The following is a 24,454-nucleotide window of genomic DNA, read 5'->3' as shown; positions in this document are numbered from 1 at the left end:
CTCGGACCTTTTTCATTGGAGAAAAGGAGGAGGAGAGGGGACCTAATTGAGGTATACAAGGTAATGAGAGGCATAGATAGAGTCGATAGCCAGAGACTATTTCCCAGGGCAGAAATGGCTAACACGAGGGGTCATAGTTTTAAGCTGGTTGGAGGAAAGTATAGAGGGGATGTCAGAGGCGGGTTCTTTACACAGAGAGTTGTGAGAGCATGGAATGCGTTGCCAGCAGCAGTTGTGGAAGCAAGGTCATTGGGGACATTTAAGAGACTACTGGACATGCATATGGTCACAGAAATTTGAGGGTGCATACATGAGGATCAATGGTCGGCACAACATCGTGGGCTGAAGGGCCTGTTCTGTGCTGTACAGTTCTATGTTCTAAAAGAGTAACTAGGGAGAGAATAGGGCCCCTCAAAGATCAGCAAGGCAACGTTTGTGTGGAGCTGCAGGAGACAGAGGAGATATTAAACGAGTATTTTGCATCACTGTTTACTGTGGAAAAGGACATGGAAGATATAGAATGTAGGGAAATAGATGGTGACATCTTGAAAAATGTCCATATTACAGAGGAGGAAGTGCTGGATGTCTTGAAACGCATAAAAGTGGAAAAAATCCCCAGGATCTGATCAAGTATACTCTATAACTCTGTGGGAAGCTAGGAAAGTGATTGCTGAATCCCTTGCTGAGATATTTGTATCATTGATAGTCACAGGTGAGGTGCCAGAAGACTGGAGGTTGGCTAATGTGGTGCCACTATTTAAGGAAGGTGGTAAGGAAAAGCCAGGAAACTATAGATCAGTGGGCAAGTTGTTGGAGGGAATCCTGAGGGACAGGATTTATATATATTTGGAAAGGCAAGGACTGATGTGGGATAGTTAACATGGCTTTGTGCGTGGGAAATCATGTCTCACGAACTTGATTGAGTTTTTTGAAGAAGTAACAAAGAGGATTGATGAGGGCAGGGTGGTGGCCATGATCTATATGGACTTCAGTAAGGCATTTGTCAAGGTTCCCCATGGGAGACTGGTTGGCAAGGTTAGATCTCATGGAATACAGGGGGACCTAGCCATTTAGATTAGATTAGATTAGATTACATTACATTACATTACAATGTGGAAACAGGCCCTTCGGCCCAACAAGTCCACACCGACCCGCCGAAGCGCAACCCACCCATACCCCTACATTTACCCCTTACCTAACACTACGGGCAATTTAGCATGGCCAATTCACATAACCTGCACATCTTTGGACTGTGGGAGGAAACCGGAGCACCCAGAGGAAACCCACGCAGACACGGGGTGAACGTGCAAACTCCACAAGATACAGAACTGGTTCAAAGTTGAAGGCAGAGTGTGGTGGTGGGGGGTTGTTTTTCAGACTGGAAGCCTTTCACCTGAGGAGTGCCACAAGGATTGGTTCTGGGTCCACTACTTTTCATCATTTACATAATGATTTGGATATGAACATAGGAAGTACAGTTAGTAAGTTTGCAGATGACACCAAAATTGGAGGTGTTGTAGATAGCAAAGAAGGTTACCTCAGAATACAACGGGGTCTTAATCAGATGGGCCAATGGGTTGAAGAATGGCAGATGGAGTTTAATTTAGATAAATGCGAGGTGCTGCATTTTGGGAAAGCAAATCTTAGCAGGACTTATACACTTAAAGGTGATCAAAGTTTGTGAGAAGATTTGTAGCTCGTGTGCTCGTTGTTGTGGTTCTGTTCGCCGAGCTGGGAATTTGTGTTGCAGACGTTTCGTCCCCTGTCTAGGTGACATCCTCAGTGCTTGGGAGCCTCCTGTGAAGCGCTTCTGTGATCTTTCCTCCTGGGACAGCACTACTATTATAGGACAAGCCAAACAGAGAACAGCCAGGGAATTCCTAGAGGCATGGCACTCATCCACAGATTCAATTAATAAGCACATCGATCTGGACCCAATATACCGACCACTGCAACTGACAGCTGGAACTGACAAGCTGAAGCGGCAGATTCAAACCACTACAAATGCCGGAGGAAAGATCACAGGAGCGCTTCACAGAAGGCTCCCAACCACTGAGGACCTTATAGAGATTTATAAAATCACGAGGGGCATGGATAGGATAAATAGACAAAGCTTTTTCACTGGGGTGGGGAAGTGCAAAACTAGAGGGCATAGGTTTAGGGTGAGAGGGGAAAGATATAAAAGAGACCCAAGGGGCAAGCTTTTCACGTAGAGGGTGGTATGTGTACAGAATGAGTTTCCAGAGGAATTGTTGGAGGCTAGTACAATTGCAACATTTAAAAGGCATCTGGATGAGTCTATGAATAGGAAGGGTTTGGAGGGATATGGACTGGGTGCTGGCAAGTGGGACTAGATTAAGTTGGGATATCTGGTCAGCATGGATGAGTGGGACCGAAGGGTCTGTTTCCGTGGTGCACATCTCTATGACTCCCTCAATGAGCCCCCTAATTCATTTGCTCTTGGACTAGTGATTGCTAATCCATGGCTATCAGGTGAGACCTCTAAGCCACTCAGTTTTAATAGCGTAATTACTGCTTCTCATTAATTTTTCAGCTTACTCACTGAGGAAGTCAGCAAGGGGTGTGTAAATGAGGCTTGACTGTTAAAATTGGCTGGACCTCCCTGCTACCATGGCCAGTTTGGTCAGATGCATGCATATAGTTTTACTGAACAGGAGTTACTAGGTATTGTTCCTAATGGTAACTTCACAGATGCTGCTAGCCAAAGAACATCTTACCAAGAAGCCAGTGCTCATGTGTAAATCAGGGCAATGACTTATATGACTACAAAAACTTTTTATGACTACAAAAGTGTGACAGTGAAGTCAGAAGGAGTGGAATGATTTTCCTTTTTTCTATTCCCTTTTTGGTTGTAGCAGAGGCTTTGAATTTTAAAAGGATGCTAAGTGCCAGTTCAGTATGCACTTCTCTGTTTGAAGTTTCAAAGAAACAGATTAGACAGCTATTTTTGAGTTAAACACACATCTGTGTTGTTAAAACCTACTTAAGTAAAAATATTAAAGATGTACAAATGGGCCCTACTTCCCACTGCTGCATGCAAATTCACTCACTCACTCACCAAGCATGCAAAAAGAAATATAGCTTGAAAGAATACTGTATGTTAAACTTGTCCAAGTTATATGCAGGCAAAAATTCAATAAAGATACACTACTGCAGTTGGTTCTTACTGAGCTAGTTGCTTTTAAATTGTGGCTTTGTTGGTATATTCCCTTTTCTCATAAAATCATGTTGTCGCAAATTTAATGGTTTTTCGTAGAGTCTCTGGCTGGTGTAGGAATGTGACTATCTTTCTCAGCAAAACTGGGTTCAGTATTTAGATAGAGTGTTAGAGAGACAATGTTGAATTTATAAGCTTGCATGTTCTTTGCCTCGATCCCAATGCCAGCTTGACATTATCTCTTCATGTTGATTATATATTCCAAAGAATATAGAAGACTAGCCCATGCCTCGCACAGCGTCTCCTCAGCTTTGTTTTGTGGCTGTGGTTAATGATTTTGTTTTAATATTCCAGCCATTAACTTCCACATGTTCTATTCTTGATTGATGAGATGGGGAGAAGCTGTTCATATTTCTAGAAATTCCTGTCGGGGTCTTTGTAGACTTTATGTCCCCGTCAAATAGAAATGTGACTTCATAAGGCAAATTAGAAGCTAGTTCAAGTTAGTGTCTTTTGCTTAATACGAGTGTTTGTTCCTTAAAAAAAAAAGTTCAATATATACTGATGAAATAACAAATTTGGTATTTCTCCTGCCACCACAGTGGAACATTAAGTCAGTTGCAGCTCATGTCATGCATTTGTGCCAGAACCAAAAGCTGATGTTGTCTTCATCCATGTGCACACACATGTTGCTACTGATTTCCAAGAAGCACCTCATCATCCTCTGATCCTGATCCCTTAATACCTTGTTCTCTTACTCCTGGGCATGGTGAACAGTGAGAAAGCATAGTGGTGCTCAGGCGGGAGCAGAGAGGGGTTAGGAGTGGAGCAGACAAGTTTTAAGAGTGGGGCAGTGAGAAAATCACAATCTCAGGATTTGGATTGATCTAAAACATTTGTTTTACTGGTCCTATACTTTGATGCAGCTGCAGCATCGATGGGAGGCACTGTAACATCATGGGCTGTGAAAACATCGTCTGCTGTGTCTGCTGGAATTTCTCCAGAAATTTCTGTTTTAGTTTCACATCTCCAGCATCTGCAGTTCTTTGTTTTACCTTACAAATTAATATTGTGTAGCACATAATGAGATAGTTTGAATTTTTCTGCACCAATATATTGATATGTACACGTTTGCAGCAAGAGTCTCTTGATGATAATGAATTATGAGATCTCCTGTCTTTGTTAAGTACATTGTGGTTCTGGCTAAGTTCTGCTAACTGATTCCTGATGAAGGGCTTTTGCCCGAAATGTTGATTCTCCTGCTCCTCGGATGCTGCCTGACCTGCTGTGCTTTTCCAGCACCACACTCTTGACTCTAACTTAGCAAAGAACTGGAATTAAACAAATTGCACTAGCACAACTAAAGATCGATCTAAAAGGAACTAACGCAATGCACCTATCCTAAAAAAAAATCTGGAAGATCAGAATTTACTTAACTTTTACAATTGTCAATATATTGACTATTCACAATAGTTCCATATATAGAGAATTCAACAAGGTTAATTCAAACATATATAAACAAAATAATCACAGCAGCATGAATTTTGTGCTATTCACAGGACTTTGCAAAAACAAACCAAATAATGCAAAATTTGGTTCATGAAAATTCTTAAAAACTGAAGTAGTAACAACTCGACAATCTGGAATACTGAACAAAAATGACAAATGACAATCCAGTCCTTCCCCTGTAACTAATATATTCCTTTAAAGACTTACCTCTACTTGAGGAAATGTGTCCCATTGTCTTGATCGAAGATTGTGGGGGATAATGTTGGCTACGTCCTTTTTAATTAACCAGCGTGATCCAATGTCTTCAGTGGATGGCTGGAGAAAAGTGATACCAAATACACCTGTTTGGAGTAGAGATTGAAACAGCTCAAAAGAAATATATTAAAATATTTGCATTAAAATAATGTGTTTTTAAAAGCTTTTAATGTGAAAGCTACATATTATATTCAAGTTCTGCTTCATGCCACATTATAAATAATTGCTTTTATTTTTAACATTCTATGTTCCCAGCATTTCCAATTTATAGTCAGAAAGTATGATGGTTTCAATTATCTATTCCAAGTGTAATGCTTCTATATTTACTGACAATACAAAGGTAGGTGGGGAAGAAAGCTGCGGAGATGAAAATAGGTTTCAAAGAAAAACAGACAGGTGAAGTGATTTGACAGGAACATACCAGATGGAATATAATGTGGAGAAGTGTGAAATTGTTCACCTTTATCTTAAGAATAATAAAGTAGAATGTTTTGAAATGGCCTGAGTCCTTAAAAGATTTGGATTCTGAGAAATCCTGGTGTCCTTATATAGGAATTACAATAAGCAAATGGCAAGTTAGCCTTCGTTGAAATGAATTGGAGTACGTAAGTGAAGAGATCTTACTCGACTTATCTAAGGCATGGTGATAACACACCCAGTTTACAGTTCATGGTTTTACTTAAGGAAGGATATTGTGTGAAAATGGTGTTGAGTTAGATGATCAGTCATGATGTACAATATTGGAGAAAACTGGAAGAGCTGCATGGCCTAATCCTGTTCCAATCTTCCTACATTGTTTTCCTACAATGCAAAAAGATTCACTGGACAGCTTGCCTTGAGGCCAGAAGCTGATTAGTCCAGGTCAATGTTCTTTAAAGCCCAGAAGAGTGAAAGGAGATCTCATTGAAACAGATAATACTTTTAAAGGATTGATAGAGTAAATGTTGCAAGTAAGTGTTTCCTGAGCTGTAAAATCTAGAACTGGAGTTTGCAATCACAGAATAAAGAGTTGATCATTTAGGAACGAGGTGAGGAGACAATTGTTCACTCAGAATTTTCTGCTTTAGAAAACTTTTAATGTTCAGAAACTGTGTATCGTGATCTATAATCTATCAAAGCTGGGCATCTTTGAGGTGCTGTGAGTTATCATCAGCAGTAGAATTTTATTTAACATAAACTATAATGTTACGCCTGGCATAACCCTCACAAATCTTATATGAGAGGAACAAATCTGATTCAATGAGGTGTATAGAGATTAGGGCCTAAACCAGGCATACTTGGAAATGAAATACCAACCTATTGAAGGTACAATAGAGAACCACATGCCTGTTTAAACATCAGATTTTTTAGACAATTAAATAATCCCACAAATAAATGAGATCAAATCTCTCCAGTCCTGTGTAAAGATAATCTTGCAGAGCCATGGGCTGGGGGAGATTGAGGAACATAAATAGGAGCAACGGAACTAGCAATTGTCAGGTGTGATGAGTTTCATATTATATTATTATTTAGAAACTTGGGCTTGAAAGTGAACAGAGCCATAAATTACATTAAGCTTGGTATGGTTTTCTATATTGTATGGGTTAAGAAAGGAAGGGCTTAGTTTCATTTCTGAGTTTTGAGTGTAGTACTAGACTTCAGCAGTTTCCTCATTTCCCCTCCCCCCACCTTACCTCAGTTTCAAACTGACAGCTCAGCACCATCCTCATGACCTGTCCTACATGCAAATCTTCCTTCTCACCTATCTGCTTCACCCTCCTCTCTGACCTTTCACCTTCATCCCCACCTCCATCTACCTATTGCACTCTTAGCTACCTTCTCCCAGCCCCACCCCCCTCCCATTTATGTCTCCATCCCGGAGGCTCCCCGCCTGATTCCTGATGAAGGTCTTTTGCCCGAAACATCAATTTTCCTGCTCCCCAGATGCTGCCTGACCTGCTGATCTAATCTTGATTCTGATCTCCAGCATCTGCAGTCCTCGCTTTCGTCTAATTTTGTCTGGAAATTAGTTTGCATGCATTGAAATTAGGCTTTAACAATGTGGTGAGGTGAATGGTTCAGAGCTTCAGAACACAGAGTGGAATTAGATTAGATTACTTTACAGTGTGGAAACAGGCCCTTCGGCCCAACAAGTCCACACCGACCCGCCGAAGCGTAACCCACCCATACCCCTACATTTACCCCTTACCTAACACTACGGGCAATTTAGCATGGCCAATTCACCTGACCTGCACATCTTTGGACTGTGGGAGGAAACCGGAGCACCCGGAGGAAACCCACGTAGACACGGGGAGAACGTGCAAACATCCACACAGTCAGTCGCCTGAGGCGGGAATTGAACCCGGGTCTCTGGCGCTGCGAGGCAGCAGTGCTAACCACTGTGCCACCGTGCCGCCCATCAAATCTCAAAGGGATTGTGGAAAGACTTGGCAGAATTGGATGAAGAGTCCTGCGAGGCCCATCCCGGTGTCAAGATTGTCTTGTTCCATCTTTTACAAGTAGTATTGTAAGATTCTCGTTCAGCAGTAGTGAGATGCTGATTGATGGGGATTAATGCTTGTTGAGGTTAAAACTCATTGTTTAATATTTAGCCTCTCATCCACCAGAATCACCAAGCTAGTTACTATGAAAATGTGACAAGGAAACCAGAATGGATACCTGTTGGAATCAGCTCAATATTTGCTCTGAACAATGGTGAATTGGTCGTGCTAAATTGTGCATAGCATTCAGGGATGTGTAGATTAGGTGCATTAGTCAGAGGTAAGTGTAGAGTAATAGGATAGGGGAATGGGTCTGGGTGGGTTACACTTCGGAGAGTCAGTGTGGACTTGTTGGACAAATTGGCCTGTTTCCACACAGTAGGGATTCTATGCTCTATATCTATATTGCCTATAAGCAAACTACAACCCAGCTTACAATCCATAGGTGTCAGATGCATGCACTCTTCATCCATGGACATTGACACCTGGCATTTGCCAACACATCACAACCATTATAGCACCTCTCCAATACACTGGCTGACTACTCACAAAGCACAGAATTGAAAGGCAGAGCTAATTAACAATTACCATCGAAAGTCTGTGACGACACTGCGCACACATGTACAGGCCATCCAGTTCACCGATTGATCCGAGCTGCAATGCAGGGTTGTTTGCTCATTCTCTTAGTACTCACACAATTAGCACCTACCTGCATGCTCACAGCATCCAAACCTTCATTACCATGCCTGTTCGGCACCAGAGCTAAAGTCAAAAGCTTACATTGCTGCAATTTTGAGGTGCTGTTTTATGTAGACAGGCATCTCGTCATTCTTGTCATTAGGGATCTGTCTGGTGGAAAGAAATTTTGGCGAAAACCACACCCTAACATAAATTGAATGGCTACAGCACATGCCAAATGTTTGCACAGAAAATACACTGCATGTTCATTCAGTTAATTGGTCTTATTGAAAACCGGTGAGGGCTAGTCATCAATTCAGTCAAAGTGGGGAGAAGGAGGCTGCACTCATCATCAGTCATGTGCACAAACAGACCAGAGGCTTCAACATAATCAGTTGTCAGCTTAGGATACTGTCCGATTACAGTCAGAATGGGCAACAGTCAGATGAAGGGCTCCTGCCTGAAACAGTGGTTTTCCTGCTCCTCGGATGCTGCCTGACCTGCTGTGCTTTTCCAACACCACTTTAATTTTGACAACAGTCAGTCCTGTAAGGCCAGCACCAGCCATCATGAGATTCATGTATCCTCAGTGAGAGAGTTACAAACACAAAAGTCAGGGATTTGATCAGTCATATCTAGGGGCTGCTCACTGAAGTCAGTAAGAAATCTGGGGCAAATATAATCCTGGTTCTGCTTGCATTAATTGCGAAGGAGCATTCAAGGGTAGGCCTGTAGAGATAGTTGATGAATCAGCACCAGTAGAGCAGTGAGTATAAATTTGCAGCTGAGAATTCAGGGCATACCTACCAGGGAGTGGAGTCAGCACAGACCCTTAATTTAACTCAATCAGGTGCTCACATCTGAACTGGAGAAAGAAATGAATTCCATGGTCCTGCTACCCTGGAGTTCTGAAGTATAGCCCTCATTTACTTAAAAACAAAAACAAGAAACTATCAGCACTAGAAGCTACATCTTAACTTTAGTCTCCTTCTCTTATTCTCTGACTTGTAATTATCCCTGGCGCTTCTTAGTCAATCCCTAAATAATAAAATACGTGACTAAATTATAGCAATTTAAGATTAGTTCCTTACTAGCCAATCAACTCACCACTTTCCTGTGATGTCACTCTATTTTTTTTCCCCAAATCTATAAAATTCCAACAGAATTAGACAAGGTAAGAGCAGAACCAGAAGTTACAGTCAAAGCTACAAGGTAGGCCATTTAGAACTGAGATGAGGAGAAAAGTATTCACCTTCTTCACCCCTTCTTAAGAGTAGTAAGCCTGTGGAATTTTCTTCCACAAAAAGCATTGAATGTTTTCAAGAAGGAGATAAATATATTTCTTTGAGCTAAAGGGCTCAAAAGATATGAGGAGAAAGTGGGATCAAAGTACTGAATTGGATGATCAGCCATAATCATATGAATGATGGAGAAAGTTTGAATGGCCAAATGGCCTACTCTTGCTCCTATATTCTATGTTTCTGTGTTTCTATGATCAGTACAAGGTGAGATGGGTGAGTCAAGGTAGGGGTTAGGGATAAAACAGACACATTTACAGTGGTGGAGAGAAAGATGATGATGAGGGAAACTCAAAGCCAACAGTGCCTGTTATAGGAGATGGGAATGGGGTTTGGTGGCAGTGAAACATAATGCAGAGGGTATAGCACATCAGTGTTATACTTTATTTACAACGTAATCACTTAAATAATAATGCAACTTTGCCTTAAATAAAGCTTACTGGCAGAGAGCCTTCTCACTTATACCTTCAACTGACTACTTAGACATGTAGTAGATCACGGTTATGAGGAGAAATTGACTCGAAATTGTATCAACTTTTGATATTTCGTGTAGCCATTAAATTGTACAAACATATTTACACTGAAATAAATAAATTTAAAAATCTATAATAATTGGACAGAATGATACAGTAAATTTTACAGTATTTGAGAGGTCATTCAAATGTGTTTCATTGACGTGAATTTGCTGTAATATGATTGCCAAATTGGGGACACTGTTTTGAAAGCACGAACTTTTAAAACGTGTATTAGCTGTAATGTTTCTAAAGTGCAATTTTTCTTTAATGCGGGGTTGTGTAAGAATGCAACCATTGCGTTATAGAAGAACTATAGTGCCAGTTCATAAGGTGCCAGTTAAAACAAAGTTTACTGTGTTATGTTATTCCTTTCTCCTTATTCTTTCATGGGAAATGCACATTGCAGTCAATGATACCTATTGCTAAATGTCTTAGAAATGACTAGCTTGCTCAGTCATTTCAAAGGGCAGTCAAACATCAACTATTTTGCTATGGGAGGTGTCATATGTAGGCCAGATCAGGTAAGAATAGCAGATTTCCTTACCTCAGGAGTTTAGTGGACCAGAGGTTTTTGTTTAACAACAATCAATGACTGTTACATGGCCACCATTACTATGGCTTGCTTTCAGTTTCTGATGCATTAACTGAATTTTAGATTCACTAATGCCATGGTGGGAATTAAATCCATCTACCCTGAGCATAAGCCTGAGCTTCTGGTGATACTACCGTGATGCCATTGTCTATCCTAAATCATGGTGATGCTATTATGCAATTGTGGACATCTTTCAGATACATTTCTACATTATTTCTGTGGTTACACCAACAATGTTCTGTCTTCTGACCTGGGAATTCTGGTAGCTGTTCCTTTAGAACGGCAGTAGTTGGACAAAAGTATGCATTATATAAGTATTCTTCTACATCACTAGATCGAAGCAGTTCAGTCCCTGAGCCATCAGTGTGCAGAATAAAAAACCTGCCAGTTAAAACAAAGCAATATTAAGTCATTCATAAACAATCTGAATACCTATAATTGCTACAAAATCAAATATATAGCAGTTCCTGGAAGAAAATCAGAAAATGTTGGACAAATGAGCAGATCTGGCAAAAACCGAAATGGAAGTTCATCTGCTATATAGCAGAAATATTAGAAGAGTTTTGCAACTTGCAAAATTAAAGTGGTGCATATTTTCATTCTAGGGTCAAAGTTACACAGCACAGAAATAGACCCTACAGTTCAACTCATCCATGCTGACCAGATATTCTATTTGGCCCATATCCCTCTAAACCCTTCCTTTTCATGTACCCATCCGGATGCATTTAAAATGTCATATTTCTACCATATTTACCTCATCCTCTGGCAGCTTGTTCCATACGTTAGACTCTCTGTGTTAAAAAGTTGCCCTTCAGGTCATTTTAAATCTTTTCCCTCTTACTTTAAACTTATGCTCTCTAGTTTTGGACTTACCTACTCTGGGAAAAAGTCACCTCTCAGGATTTTCAAAGCAGTGAGGGGGTTACTTTGAGGCAGCGTAGCACTTAGTCTTTGAGATAAGAAAATTTTGTTGACAACCCACTGATTGACTAAGTTTGGAACAAAGCTGTAAGTGCAAGGAGTGTCAGAGACATCTGAAGTCTGTGAGCTGAAAACCGCTTTCTTCCATCTCACTCCATGTAAGGAGAAAAAGACAGAAAATCAAGAAAGTTTAAAAGAGAGAATTCTAACAGGGAATGACCTGGGTCTATCCGATACATTTTAACATGAAAAATGACCATCATTTTACAGACAACAGCACGTCATTATTGCTGAAATCAAAATAACTTGTGTGGGACAATTTAACACAATTTAAGATCTGGAATTTTGATCTTCAGAATTATATCTGCCTACTTTTTATCCACCTATAAGATGTGTGTAAGACTGACTTACTTTTGTCTGTCTTAATCGTGAATTTGAATGTGAGTGTACGCGTGTGTCTGTGTATGTGTATTTTGGGATTTTAAAGGGTCACAGTTTAAATAACATTGTAGTAGATTAGAAATCCTTTCTCTTCTCTGCCAAAGTCAAGTGTGCTCCATTAAATTGTTATTTTCTGTAAATGATTAAATATGTTGTGAACTGCTTTTGGCCTGAAAAGCAGTCTGTCAGGTAAATTGGTCATCCCTAATTGTAATGGCTTGTGGATCCGAGGGGCATGATTAAGTTGTGACAAATGTTTGGGTTAGGATCCTGGCTCTTTTGAATGAGGATAAAGTTAGGTTTGATGTGCAGTTAAGATGAGTAGTAAAGGATAAAGGGACAAATGGCAGATTTCCCACCCTAAAATAAGTTGGCATAAGAAATAGATAAAAGATCCTGCTGTTGGAAGAGGTATCTCTGATAGATTTACAAGGGTCAGACTGAATTGGCAAATAAATTAGAGGTAGAATTGCCTGTCTGCCTGCTAAAGCCAAGAACATAGAGGTGATTGAAATAATAGCAAATCATCCAGGAATTGTGGAAATATGGAGAATTAGGCACTACAGCATGGTGAGATACTTAGGCTCACAAGGATTCAATTACAGTTAAAGCAGTTTGAATATGAAAAAAGAACTGAAGAAGCATGAAATAAACTAAAGAAAGTGGATTTTTTTAAAAAATTGAACCAGAGAGAGGAGAAATTTAAAGAACTGGTTCTTACATTTTATTATTAAGTCCGAGTTGTCATCAAATTTTTTGGAAGATCTTTCTCTGTGAGACCAAGAGCCTTTACTTAGTATACATTACCAAACTTGCCTCATTAACTTCTTACTATGTGCCATTCTCAGAGCAACTCACCATTCGACAGATATCCAGTGTCCCCTCACTCTTGCAATCTTTAAAATGCCACTATGCATCTATATTTGCATGGCATTCTGAAGCTGCTCTGCTCTGTCTCCAAAAGATGTTGGAGAAAGGGAAGATGGTACCATGATTCTCCAACAGGGACCTGGAAGCCTTGGCCAAAAGGCTGGAGTCCTCTTCCTGTAGGATCAGAGCAAGCCATGCCATTGGCAGACTGGTTCAAAGTTGCCACCTGGAACAGTGCAATCTCCATGGTGCTGAGGAATGGCTAACAGCTCCTTAAGAAGGTCAATGACTTTCTCTGCTGCCACATTCTTCTCTCTGCTACCTCACACTCTGACTCTGCTACTGCATCCTCCTCCCATTAAGACTAATCCTCAGCCATATTCACTGTTACCATTCATATCTTCCCTCATTTGCTGTCACTGTCCCAATTTCCAACACCACTAACACTGCTGTTCACTACCTTGGAAGACCTCACCATCTTTCCACCAGCCAAATCAGCATTGATGGCTGTGCCACCCACTTTCAAATCACTCACTTACTTCCTTTCTCTCATTACAGGAGAAGGCAGTCCACAGCAGAGAGGAGAGAGCTTATACTGGTGGACTGGTGCTTATACTAGACACTTATGAGGGGAGAACCCTGAGTTCACTGGAAAGGTCAAGGACTCCTCTTACTGACATGCCAAAACATCGATGTTCCATGAAATGAATCAGAACCACTCTTCATTCAACTGTAACTCTCAGACTAACCTCACTGTTATTCATGGCATACCATTTTGAGCCACTAGCTGTGATGCCTTGTCTCTTTTTCTTTTTGCAGGCTCTGCCACCAAGTCCACCACCTCTGTGGAGAAATGGCCATCTCCCTCAGAAGGCAACTCCTTGACTTCTGAGGATATGAGTTCTGAGGCCTCAATGGAAGCATTGGTAAGGCTAGAACATGGTGCAGGTGAGTGATTGAGGTAACGTGCTGTCATGCTACAAGATGTACACCCACTTGACTGAGGAATGCTAATCAGAAAGGCAAGCTGTCTGGTTGTATTATTGTACTGACAAGGATGGCAAAGCAAGGTAAGGCATAGATTCCATATTGCTATTGGACTCTAGGGTTGCTCTCTCATCCAATAGGAGATTGCTGGTGGTCACCATACCTCAGGTGAGGGAAGAGGTTGAGAAGGAGAGTCCTTCATGGTAACCTCAGCTAGTTTGGGAATTGAATCAATGCTGTTAGCATCACTGTGCATCACAAACCAGCCATCCAGCCAATTGCTCTAACCCAACCTGCCTAAGTGAGTGTGCACTAAGAGACCAAACGAGCAATGCCAATGCAATCTAGTCTAATCCTTTACTTGGTTCCCGGTCCCTGCAAACAAAGTCTCCCTGATATAAATGTTCAGTGCAAGCTGGCAGCATATCTTACAGCGTATTGGGTAGGTGCCACAGTGGTCGTGAAGGGTTACACATGCTGACAACTGTGCTTCCTAGAGCCCTGCCAGTGTATTGGATAGGTGACATGGTGGTTGTGAGAGGCTGCATATGTTAAGTGCCAAAATTGGTGGATATGGGGTATCTGCAGCTAGTGTCCATGAATCATGGCCTAAGTTGCTGTTTGGTCGTACACAACGTAGAGGTACTTCAGTGCAATCAGTGAACTGTATTCATCAGGCTTCCATCCTGATTTTATTCAATGTCTAGCTTGTATGGCACATTTGATAATATAGGAACCTGAATATTAATGAAGTAATTTGGTCCATCAACAAGGTATTTAACAAGGAAAATCCCCTTTTTAATTTGTAGCTCACTGCAGCTGAACAAGAAACTCACTACATTACTTGTCAGAAACATAAAAGATGAAGAAAGAATGCTCCGACTGCCAAAATTGGACTTGCTGGACCTCTCGTCTCATTCTGCCACAATCTCGCTACAGCCCATGCCACCCAAATTCCTATCAGCTTCCATCCAAAAAGGATCACTATTTAAATGCTGTAATTAGAGATTCAGCAAAGATTTGGGATAAGAAAGGGGAAAAAAGAGGAGAGGGAAAGGGAACACCAGCTTAAAATTATAAGTTAAAAAAATCTATGTCAGATATTGAAGAATGCTATGATACGGAAAATCCTTGTCATATTCTAAATCCAGTAAGCAGTTTGTTTAAGCTCTACCAAAATTTAAGCAAGAGGATGCAGAGGTACCCTTTCTGTCATTTGAGACAATAGCAAAACAAATGAAGTGGCCAACAAGAAACTGGACATTGCCCTTGCAGAATATATTGATAGGTAGAGCACTGAAATTTATGCATCACTGTCACAGGAGGTTTCTAAGGATCATGGTGCTGTAAAAATAAAGCCATTCTGTGTTCATATGAGTTAGTTTCTGGAACATACATGCAAAGTTCTGAAGTTTGTGGAAGCAGGATGGGCAAACCCAGATTTAATTTAGAAGGGTAAAGCAAAGTAATTAAGACAGTTGGATAGGAGCATTAGGAGTAATTATCATATATGATGCTCTTAGAGAAATTAGTCTCTTGAAGAATTTAAAAAACTCACTACCTTTTGTAATAAGAACTCATGTTTAAGGGTTTCAACTGCTATAAACACAAGAAATGTTACAAGCCAATGCATAAAACAGGCATCCACATACACCTGAGAAGGATAGAGGATGGGAGAGTGAAAGGAAGTGGCCAGGGTAAAGAAAGGACAATTGGAAATGTCACAAGATCCACTCAGAACAGCATGGAATGCACTGAGAGTGATGACAAAAATTGAAAGCCTAAGTGTTTTCACTGTAATAAAATGGGACATCATTGTCTGAAATACTGCAAGTTGCATGGGACTTAAAGTAAGAGTGAGTCAGAAAAAATGAAATCTACAGAACATGTGAAGGATCAAATTGCAGCTTTAAATGTCATTTTACAATGAAGTAATCACTGCTGTGAGTGCAGGATAGCTGAATAGGGTAGACAAAAGATATGAAGGATTTTTGATTAATCTACTGAAGATCTTTGAGGTAGTATGTGCTGTGGATAAAGAGGAATCATTGGATGTACTGTACTCAGATTTCCAAAAGGAATTTGATAAGGGGCCAATCAAAGCTTATGGTGGAAAACAAAAGTTCATAGTATGGAGCAGAACATTTTTGAATGGATTGAAGATTAGCTGGCCAACAGGTAGCAGACATTAGGTGTGAATGGGTCTTCTTCAGGTTGACAAAATGTAATAAGTGGTGTACCATAAAGATCAGTGCTGGGACCTTAACTGTTCAAATTTATGAAAATGATAAGGGATAGAAGGTGTGGTTACCCTATTTGCTGGCAACATATAGATAGATAGGAAAGTAAGTTGTAAAGAGGACTCAAGGAGGTTACAGCAAAATATTGATAGTGGGCAAAGATGTGGCATAAAGAGTATAATGGGGGAAAGTGCAATGTTGCCCATTTTGGCAAGAAGAATAAAAAGGAAGCATATTTTCCAAATGTTGAGAGATTATACAGCCCAGAGATGCAGAGGGATCTAGTGTCCTTGTGCATGAATTGCAAAAGGTTTGTAGGCTAGTGCAGCAAGTAATTAGGAAAGCTCATTAATTGATACAATTTATCATAAAGGGAATTTAATATAAAAATAGGGAGAATATGCTTTGTCTATACAGGGCACTGGTAAGACTGCATCTATAGTATCATGCATAGTATTGATCACATAATTTAAGGAAGGACATAAATGCACTGGAGGTAGTTTGGAGAAGGTTTACTGGACTAATACCTGAAAATGGTGGAGGTAGGGGAGGGGTTTGAGAAAAGGTTAGACAGACAAAGCTTCATTGGAGATTAGGAGAGTTACAAGTGACTTGACTAGAACACAAGATCCTAAGACGTGTTGACAGAGTGGATTGGAGAACATAGTTCTTCTTGTGGGAGAACTTGGAACCGGGGCCACTGTTCAAAAATTAAAGGTTGCTTATTTAAACAGATGATACTTCTTCTTCTAAGAGTTGAAAGTCTTTGGAGCTCTCTTCCTGAAAAGGTGGAAACGGTGTTCTTGAATACTTTTAAGGTAGACAGAGGTAACCTTTCTAAACAAAATCTCTCAGGTTAGGTGAGAATATGGGTTTGAGGTTACAATCAGACCAGCCATTATTTTATTGAATGGCAGAAAAGGCTTGAGAGGCTGAATGGTCTTCTCGTACTCCTGATTCATATGCTCATATATAACAGAGCCATGATCAATGTTCACACTGGCATAGCTTCATGGCATTGCTGGGCAAATTTAAAACACCTCGGCAGGGAAATAATAATCAGAATGTAACTTTAAAAAGGGAAAACAAGGTGAACAGAGATTGGAAGAGATAGACAGCACTAGTTTAAGAAATACCAAGGTATTTGGTAGTTTCAAAGTAAGAAAAATGCAATAAGGGATAAGTTACATATGCGGTGCATGTTTGCAAATGCATGATACAGGCAAATAAGACTGAACTGCAGGTACAGTTAACCACAAAGTAATATGAGATCATAACAATAGTAGAGATTTGCCTCAAGAAAGGATTGAACTGGGTGCTAGGTATTCCTGCATTCAATGTGTTCAGGAAAGGTAGGATAGAAAAGAAAGAAGGAGGCAGCAGTAACGAATAAGAATATGAAAATGCTGAAGAGAGAGGCCATCCCAGATAGAATAAAGACAGAAATAATTTGGTTAAGGTTAAGAAGCAACAGAGTTACACTATTAAGTGTATAAAAAGATATAAAGGAACAAATTTGAAAGGAATCATAGAGAGATTAAAAACTATAGAGAAGTGAGAATGGAGACTTTATCCTGATAGAGTCTTGGATATTAAATTGTGGGAAGACCTGACAGCAGAATGATTAATAAATTGAAAATTTTCTTGATCTGTTTGATTCCAGCTCTGCTGCATCTGGTTCTGGGGAATAAGATGCATCAAGTGGATCGAATGTGAGGAGGGGACATTTGGTGAACCGTTGCGTGGTAGTATCAAACTTGAATATTGCTGAAAGGATGAACATGTTGCAAAAACATTTTGTCTTGCACTCATCAGGACAAATGCAAGAATGGCAAATTTTAACCAATCACAATAAGTTATACAACAGGAGTGTTGTCAAAGTGCAGCGCTGGAAAAACACAGCAGGTTAGGCAGCATCCGAGGTGCAGGACAGTCAATGTTTTGGGCATACGCCCTTCATCAAGAATGTGGTGGGAGGGAGGAGCAAGTGGGGGCTGAAAGATAAGTAGGAGGGTAGGGGTTGGGGAAGATAGCTGGGAAGGCAGGTGGGGGTCAGAGGGGAGGGTGGAGTGGATAGGTGGGAAGGAAGATTTAGAGATTGGACAGTTCATGAGGGTAGTGCTGAGTTGGAGGCTTGGGTCTGGGATGAGGTAGGGGGGGTGGGGAGATAAGGAAATTGGTGACGTTGATGTTGATGCCACGTGGTTGGAGGGTCCCAAGGTGGAAGAGAGGCATTTTTCCTCCAGGCGTCGAGTGGCTTGGATTTGGTGGTGGAGGAGGCCCAGGACTTCCATGTCTTTGGTGGAGTGGGAGAGGGAGTTGAGGTGGTCGGCTACAGGGCAGTGGGCTTATTTGATGCGTGTGTCCGAGAGCTGTTTCCGGAAATATTCTGCGAGTTGGCATCTTGTCTCCCTAGTGTAGAGGAGCCCACATCAAAAGCAAACACACTGCCAAGGACATGTTTTCTTATTTCCCCTACCCCCACCTCATCCCAGATCCAACCCTCGAACTCAGTACCGTTCTCTTGAATTATCCTACCTGTCCTTCTTTCTTCCCACCTATCTGCTCCATCCTTCCCCTGATCTATCACTATCATGCCCATACTTCTACCTACCAATTACCTTCTCAGCTACCTTGCCCCCCAGTCCCAGCCCCGCCCCCACCCTCCTATTTATCTCTCAGCTCTCTTTTGCCACCCCTTTCTCTCATTCCTGATGATGGGCTTATGCCCAAAACGTTGACTGTCCTGCTTCTCAGAAGCTGCATGAACTGCTGTACTTTTAGGCTCTGATCACCAGCATCTGCATTTCTCACTTCCTTACAGGAGTATTGTGTTCAAGCATAAAATTTAAAATTAAAGCATTTAATAATTTGTTATATAGGAATAATATTCTATTAACATTCCTAATTACTTTGCTGTTCCTGCAGAATTCAATACACAAAAACCTAGAAGAAAAAGCTAGGCAAATTCCAACCACATAACCATTGTTAATTGTCATAAAAACCCAATCACAAAAATCCTCAAGGGAAGGAGATCTGTCATCTTTACCTAATCTGGTTTACATGTGACTCCAGACCCACAACGATGAGGTTGATTATTAAGTGTTTTGTGGGCAATTAACAATGGGCAATAAATACTGGCCCAACCAATGTTGACCCCATCCTATTAACAGATAACAATATTCTGGGAATGATGGAAGGCTTCAGAAAGGTTGCTGAAAATAGTTACAAAAATGTTTCCAGGGATGAGGGACTGCAAGTATATGGATAGATGAGAGAAGTTGGGTTTGTTCTTAGAATGGAGAAGTTTGAAAGGCGATTTGATGGAGATGTTTAAAACCACAAGGGATCTAGATAGTGTCCATAAAGTATCTTATTGCTAGAAGAGTCAACAACCAGAAGATGAATCTCAAAAGAAACAGTGTCAGCATCAGAAAAAGTCTTTCATTACAAAGTGAAAAATAATTGCAAGCTATGGTGAGAGATGGATGCAAGCAGGAGTGGTGGTGACCAACACTAGCTAAACTGCTCTTGATAAGAAAACACAAAATGGCCTCCTTGTTATTCTATTGTTCTTGCCTCAAAGATTTCTTTAATAAATATTGACTGACTTGCAAATTATATTTGTTTTTGAACATTTGTAAGTTTATAACAAACCTTGGGGCATGTTTTTTATAAACTTCAGGTTCAATCATGAGTCCTTGGAGTAAAGCATCTTCTTCTCTTTCCTGATTGCCATCATGAGTCAAAGTAGAAGTATTACCATTTACCATTACCTAATGTATAAAAATAAATAAACTTGAAACATCTGTGTAAAATCGCATTACTAACTGCAGGTAGATATGTACTTGTTGCTGATAACATCCATGATATCATAAGTTACTATAATTGTGGCTTATTTAAATGTCTACTTGGCATTTTGCTGCCAGACCTATACCAAATGGGCAGCTTTGAGGAATTAGGAGAAGAACAATTTGTTGTAGAATACTTAGCCTCTGACTTGTTTGAACGGCCACAGCATTTATGTGACTGGTCGTGTTAAGCTTCTGATTTACGGTAACTCCCAGAATGTTCAGAGAGGTTTGCAATGACGGTAATATCATTGAATGATGAGGCCAGATCATTAGCCTCATTATCATTGTCGATGAACATTACTAACACCAGTGTGGTCCAAGCATTACTTGTTATGATACTAAACCTGGATGATGTCCAGGCTTTACAGAGTGCAGGTATGGATTCCTTTCCAGTTATTTTCATTCACTTAAGTTTCAAATCATCCAACCATCCAATATGACATACTGTACATCTTCACTCATACCAATGGTCATGTTTCACTGATTCCCTGTTCTCTAGCATGTTAACTTCAATTTTTTTGTTTTTACCCTCAAATCTCTCTATAGTGTCACTCTATAAACCTTCATGTCTGCTCCTGGTTTATCTACCACTTATTTTCATTTCTCCTAAAACTCAAACTATTCCTTTTGCTCTATTCATTGCTCACCACTCATTCAGAAATTATAGCTTTGCACTCTGAATTCCCTTTCCTTCACCTTACCTGCTCTTTCCTGGATTTGGAAAATCTCCTCAAAATCCTCTCCTTAACTCAACCTTATCTTTCAACTCTCTTTTTACCCCTTGCTCCACCTATTATTTTCTTTCTGATGTGACATCTTCCTGTGTGTGATGAATACAATAAAAATGCAAGATAATGTTTAAGCAATAAAACCAATAATATCATAGTTGGTGAAGTAGCAAATACATAGGTTGACATTTTAAGCTACTTGGATCACGTTGTGTGTCGAATATGAAAAAACTATGAAAGGTAAAAGCTGAATTGTACCATCAGTGTAATTTTGAATCTGCACTATCTCAACTGTTGTCAATGCATATAATAACACAAATTAGGGACAGAAGTAGATCATTGATTTTTCAAGTCTGCACCAACATTCAATAAGATCACAGTAGATCTAGTGGTGTTCCAAATGCCACATTCCCTCTGGTAACTGCTGATTCGCTTGCTTGACAAGAATCTATCGAGCCTCACCTTCAAAATATTCAATGCCCTAACTTCCACTTCCTTCCATGGCAGAGATCCAAAGTTGCAGTTTTCGGAGAAAAAAATATTCCTAATCTCTGTCCTAAAAGGGCCACCCTAATTTTAAAACACAGTGTTCTCCAGTTCTGACTCAGCCACAAGGGAAAACATCTTTTCCATGTTCACCTTGTCAAGACCATTCTGAATCTTATAGACTTAAATCAAAACACCCCTCACTCTTCTGAACTTTGGTGAAAACAAACCCAATTTGCCACACGTTTCCTCATAAAACAACCCACCCATTCCAGAAACCAATCTAGAAAATGTCATCTGAACCATCTCCAGAACATTTACATTCTTCTTTAAATGAGGAGATCAAAACTGTACACTGGATTTGAGATGTGGTTGCAGCAGTGCTTAGATTAGATTAGATTAGATTACAGTATGGAAACAGGCCCTTCGGCCCAACAAGTCCACACCGACCCACCGAAGCGAAACCCACCCCTCCCCCTACATTTGCCCCTTATCTAACACTACAGGCAATTTAGTATGGCCAATTCACCTGACCCTGCACATCTTTGGACTGTGAGAGGAAACCGGAGCACCCGGAGGAAACCCACTTAGACACGGGGAGAACGTGCAAACTCCACACAGTTAGTCGCCTGAGGCGGGAATTGAACCCGGGTCTCTGGCGCTGTGAGGCAGCAGTGCTAACCACTGTGCCACCGTGCCGCTCTGCATAATTGAAACTTAACTTCTTACTTTTATATTCAATTCCTCTCGTAATAAAGGCTAGCATCACACCGTCTTTCCCATTACATGCTCTACCTGCACATTAACATTTGTGACTTATGTATTAGAAAACTTAGATTTCTCCGGATCTCAGGACCTGCAGTCATTCTCAATTTAAGTAAACTCTGAATTTTGGAAATATCAATAAAAGCAACATATTACAGTGGGAGGGTGAGGGAAGGGAACAACTGTATAGGCAGAACAAAGGGATGTCCAATTGAGAAAGGGGATCAATGATGGAGAGCTCCCCCTACTCCTGCTTTGCCCATCCAACATCCAAGCTGCATAACCTGCCAGGCATTGCTTCTGTCTTTGATGCTTAGGGACAGGTCCTTAGGTGACCATTCATTGATCAGTAAGGATCTGAGCTGGGCCAAGGTCTATCATAAAATTGCTTACAGTTCAGAATGAAAAGGGTGGTGGGAAGGCCAGCTGTGAAATTTCACTAGTGCCCCAGCCTCCAAAATCACTAATGGAAGCCTACTAAATTTGATCTCTTCTGAGTATGTATAATCCAGCAAAAAAGTTATAAAATTGAAGACATACTCAATACAACACTGCCATGGTAAGATGAAAGATTAATCAAAAGCTTTAATTCTGTTTCATTGTAATGAATTATGCTTGTCTTAATTTTTGAAGACATTTTTCATCTCTGTCTTCTTTATAAGAATTGCAATCTTTACCATCAGCTGGACAGATATTAGTATAAAAAGCAGGTGGAGTAAAAATAAAGAAATGGGGGAACTATAGTTCAAATGATAAAATATGGCATTCTACAAGACCTGGAAATGATTTCCTTCAGGATCCAAGACTTCAAAAATGACTGGGGAAGTACTTTTCATAAAATATGCAGCAGGCTGCAGCTCCATGTTGCTGATAGTACCGTGTGTTATGACATCATTATTTGCTTTCGATGTGTACAAGGCACTGCCATCCTGATCAACTGAAAGACATCCACAACTTGCTGGGAAAATCTGAAATGTAAACAGCAAATTAAAGTAAGAACAATAGAGATTATACAATTGATAAGCTTTCTGATCCACAAAAACCTGTCAGACAGGTATGGTGATATTCATGGTTGATTTTAATCTATTTATAGACTGTAAAAGTCAGATGGGAAAGGATTAGAATTTCATAGAGTTCTGAGGAACAGTCACTTGACCCGAAACATTAACTCTGATTTCTCTCCACAGATGCTGCCAGACCTGCTGAGCTTTTCTGGCAATATCTATTTTTGCTTAGGATTTCATAGAATGTTTCCAGGATAGTTTTTTAGAACAGCAATGTTATGGAGTCAACCAGCATGAGGCTATAGATACCTGATATTGTAAGTACTGACCTCACCGAGTCATAGAGATGTACAGCGCGGAAACAGACCCTTCAGTCCAACCTGTCCATGCTGACCAGATATCCTAAATTAATCTATTTGCCAGCATTTGGCCCATACCCCTCTAAATCCTTCCCAGTCATATACCCATCCAGATGCCTTTTTAATGTTAAGTGCCTCCACCATTTCCTTTGGCAGCTCATTCCATACATGCACCACCCTCTGCATGAAGAAGTTAGGTCCCTTTTCGATTCTTTCCCTCCCACCTTAAATCTATGCCTTCTAGTTTTGGATTCCCCTACCCCAGGGAAAAGACCTTGTCTATTCACCTATCCATGCCCCTATTGATTTTATAAACTTCTATAATGCCACTCCTTAGCTTCCGACACTCCAAGGAAAACAGTCCCAGACTATTCAGCCTTTCCCTGTAGCTCAAATCCTCCAATCCTGACAACATCCTTGTAAATCCTTTCTGAACTCTTTCAAGTTTCACAACATCCCTCCTATAGCAAGGAGAGCAGAATTACATGCAGTATTCCAAAAATGGCCTAAGCAATGCCCTGGACTGCCACAATATGAGCTCCCAACTCCTATGCTCAATGCACTGATCAATAAAGGCAAGCATACCAAATGCCTTCTTCCCTATCCTATCTACCTGGCACTCCACTTTCAAGGAACTATGAATCTGCACTCCAAGGACTCTTTGATCAGCAACATCCCCCAGGACCTTACCATTAAGTGTATAAGTCCTGCCCTGATTTTCCTTTCCAAAATGCAGTACCTCATATTTATTTAAATTAAACTCCTCAGCCCATTTTCCCATCTGATCAAGATCCCATTGCACTCTGAGGTAACTTTCTTCACTGTCCACTATATCTCCAATTAAGGTATCATCTGCAAACTTATGAACCTTTCCTCCTATGTTCACATCCAAATCATTTATATAAATGATAAAAAGCAGTGGACCCAGCATTGAACATAGAACATAACAGCGCAGTATAGGCCCTTTGGCCCTCGATGTTGCGCTGACCTGTCATACCAGTCTGAAGCCCATCTAACCTACACTATTCCATGTACGTCCATATGCTTGTCCAATGATGACTTAAATGTACTTAAAGTTGGCGAATGTACTACCGTTGCAGGCAAAGAATTCCATACCCTTACTACTCTCTGAGTAAAGAAACTACCTCTGACATCTGTCCTATATCTATCACCCCTCAATTTAAAGCTATGTCCCTTTGTGCTCGCCGTCACCATACTTGGAAAAAGGCTCTCCCTGTCCACCCTATCTACCCTCTGATTATCTTATATGTCTCTATTAAGTCACCTCTCAACC

The 24,454-nt window shown here is 40.5% G+C and overlaps 1 protein-coding gene across 1 annotated transcript in view; it reads right to left on the bottom strand.

Annotated features, from left to right (window-relative positions):
* spag17 (sperm associated antigen 17) overlaps nt 1-24,454 on the bottom strand; it is a 227,811-nt gene that overhangs the window by 78,359 nt on the left and 124,998 nt on the right. Inside the window, exons 35-38 of the mRNA XM_043700962.1 lie at nt 22,574-22,765; nt 19,622-19,740; nt 10,756-10,886; nt 4,895-5,028 (exon numbers count right to left, since the gene is read on the bottom strand). Coding sequence (XP_043556897.1) covers nt 4,895-5,028; nt 10,756-10,886; nt 19,622-19,740; nt 22,574-22,765 — 576 coding nt within the window. The remainder of the gene's footprint in view (nt 1-4,894; nt 5,029-10,755; nt 10,887-19,621; nt 19,741-22,573; nt 22,766-24,454) is intronic.

The sequence above is a fragment of the Chiloscyllium plagiosum genome, chromosome 12 (assembly GCF_004010195.1).
Source record: "Chiloscyllium plagiosum isolate BGI_BamShark_2017 chromosome 12, ASM401019v2, whole genome shotgun sequence".
In the NCBI taxonomy this organism is placed as follows: Eukaryota; Metazoa; Chordata; class Chondrichthyes; order Orectolobiformes; family Hemiscylliidae; genus Chiloscyllium; species Chiloscyllium plagiosum.
The sequence above is the reverse complement of the archived record's forward strand: the minus strand, read 5'-3'. Positions and strand labels throughout refer to the sequence as shown.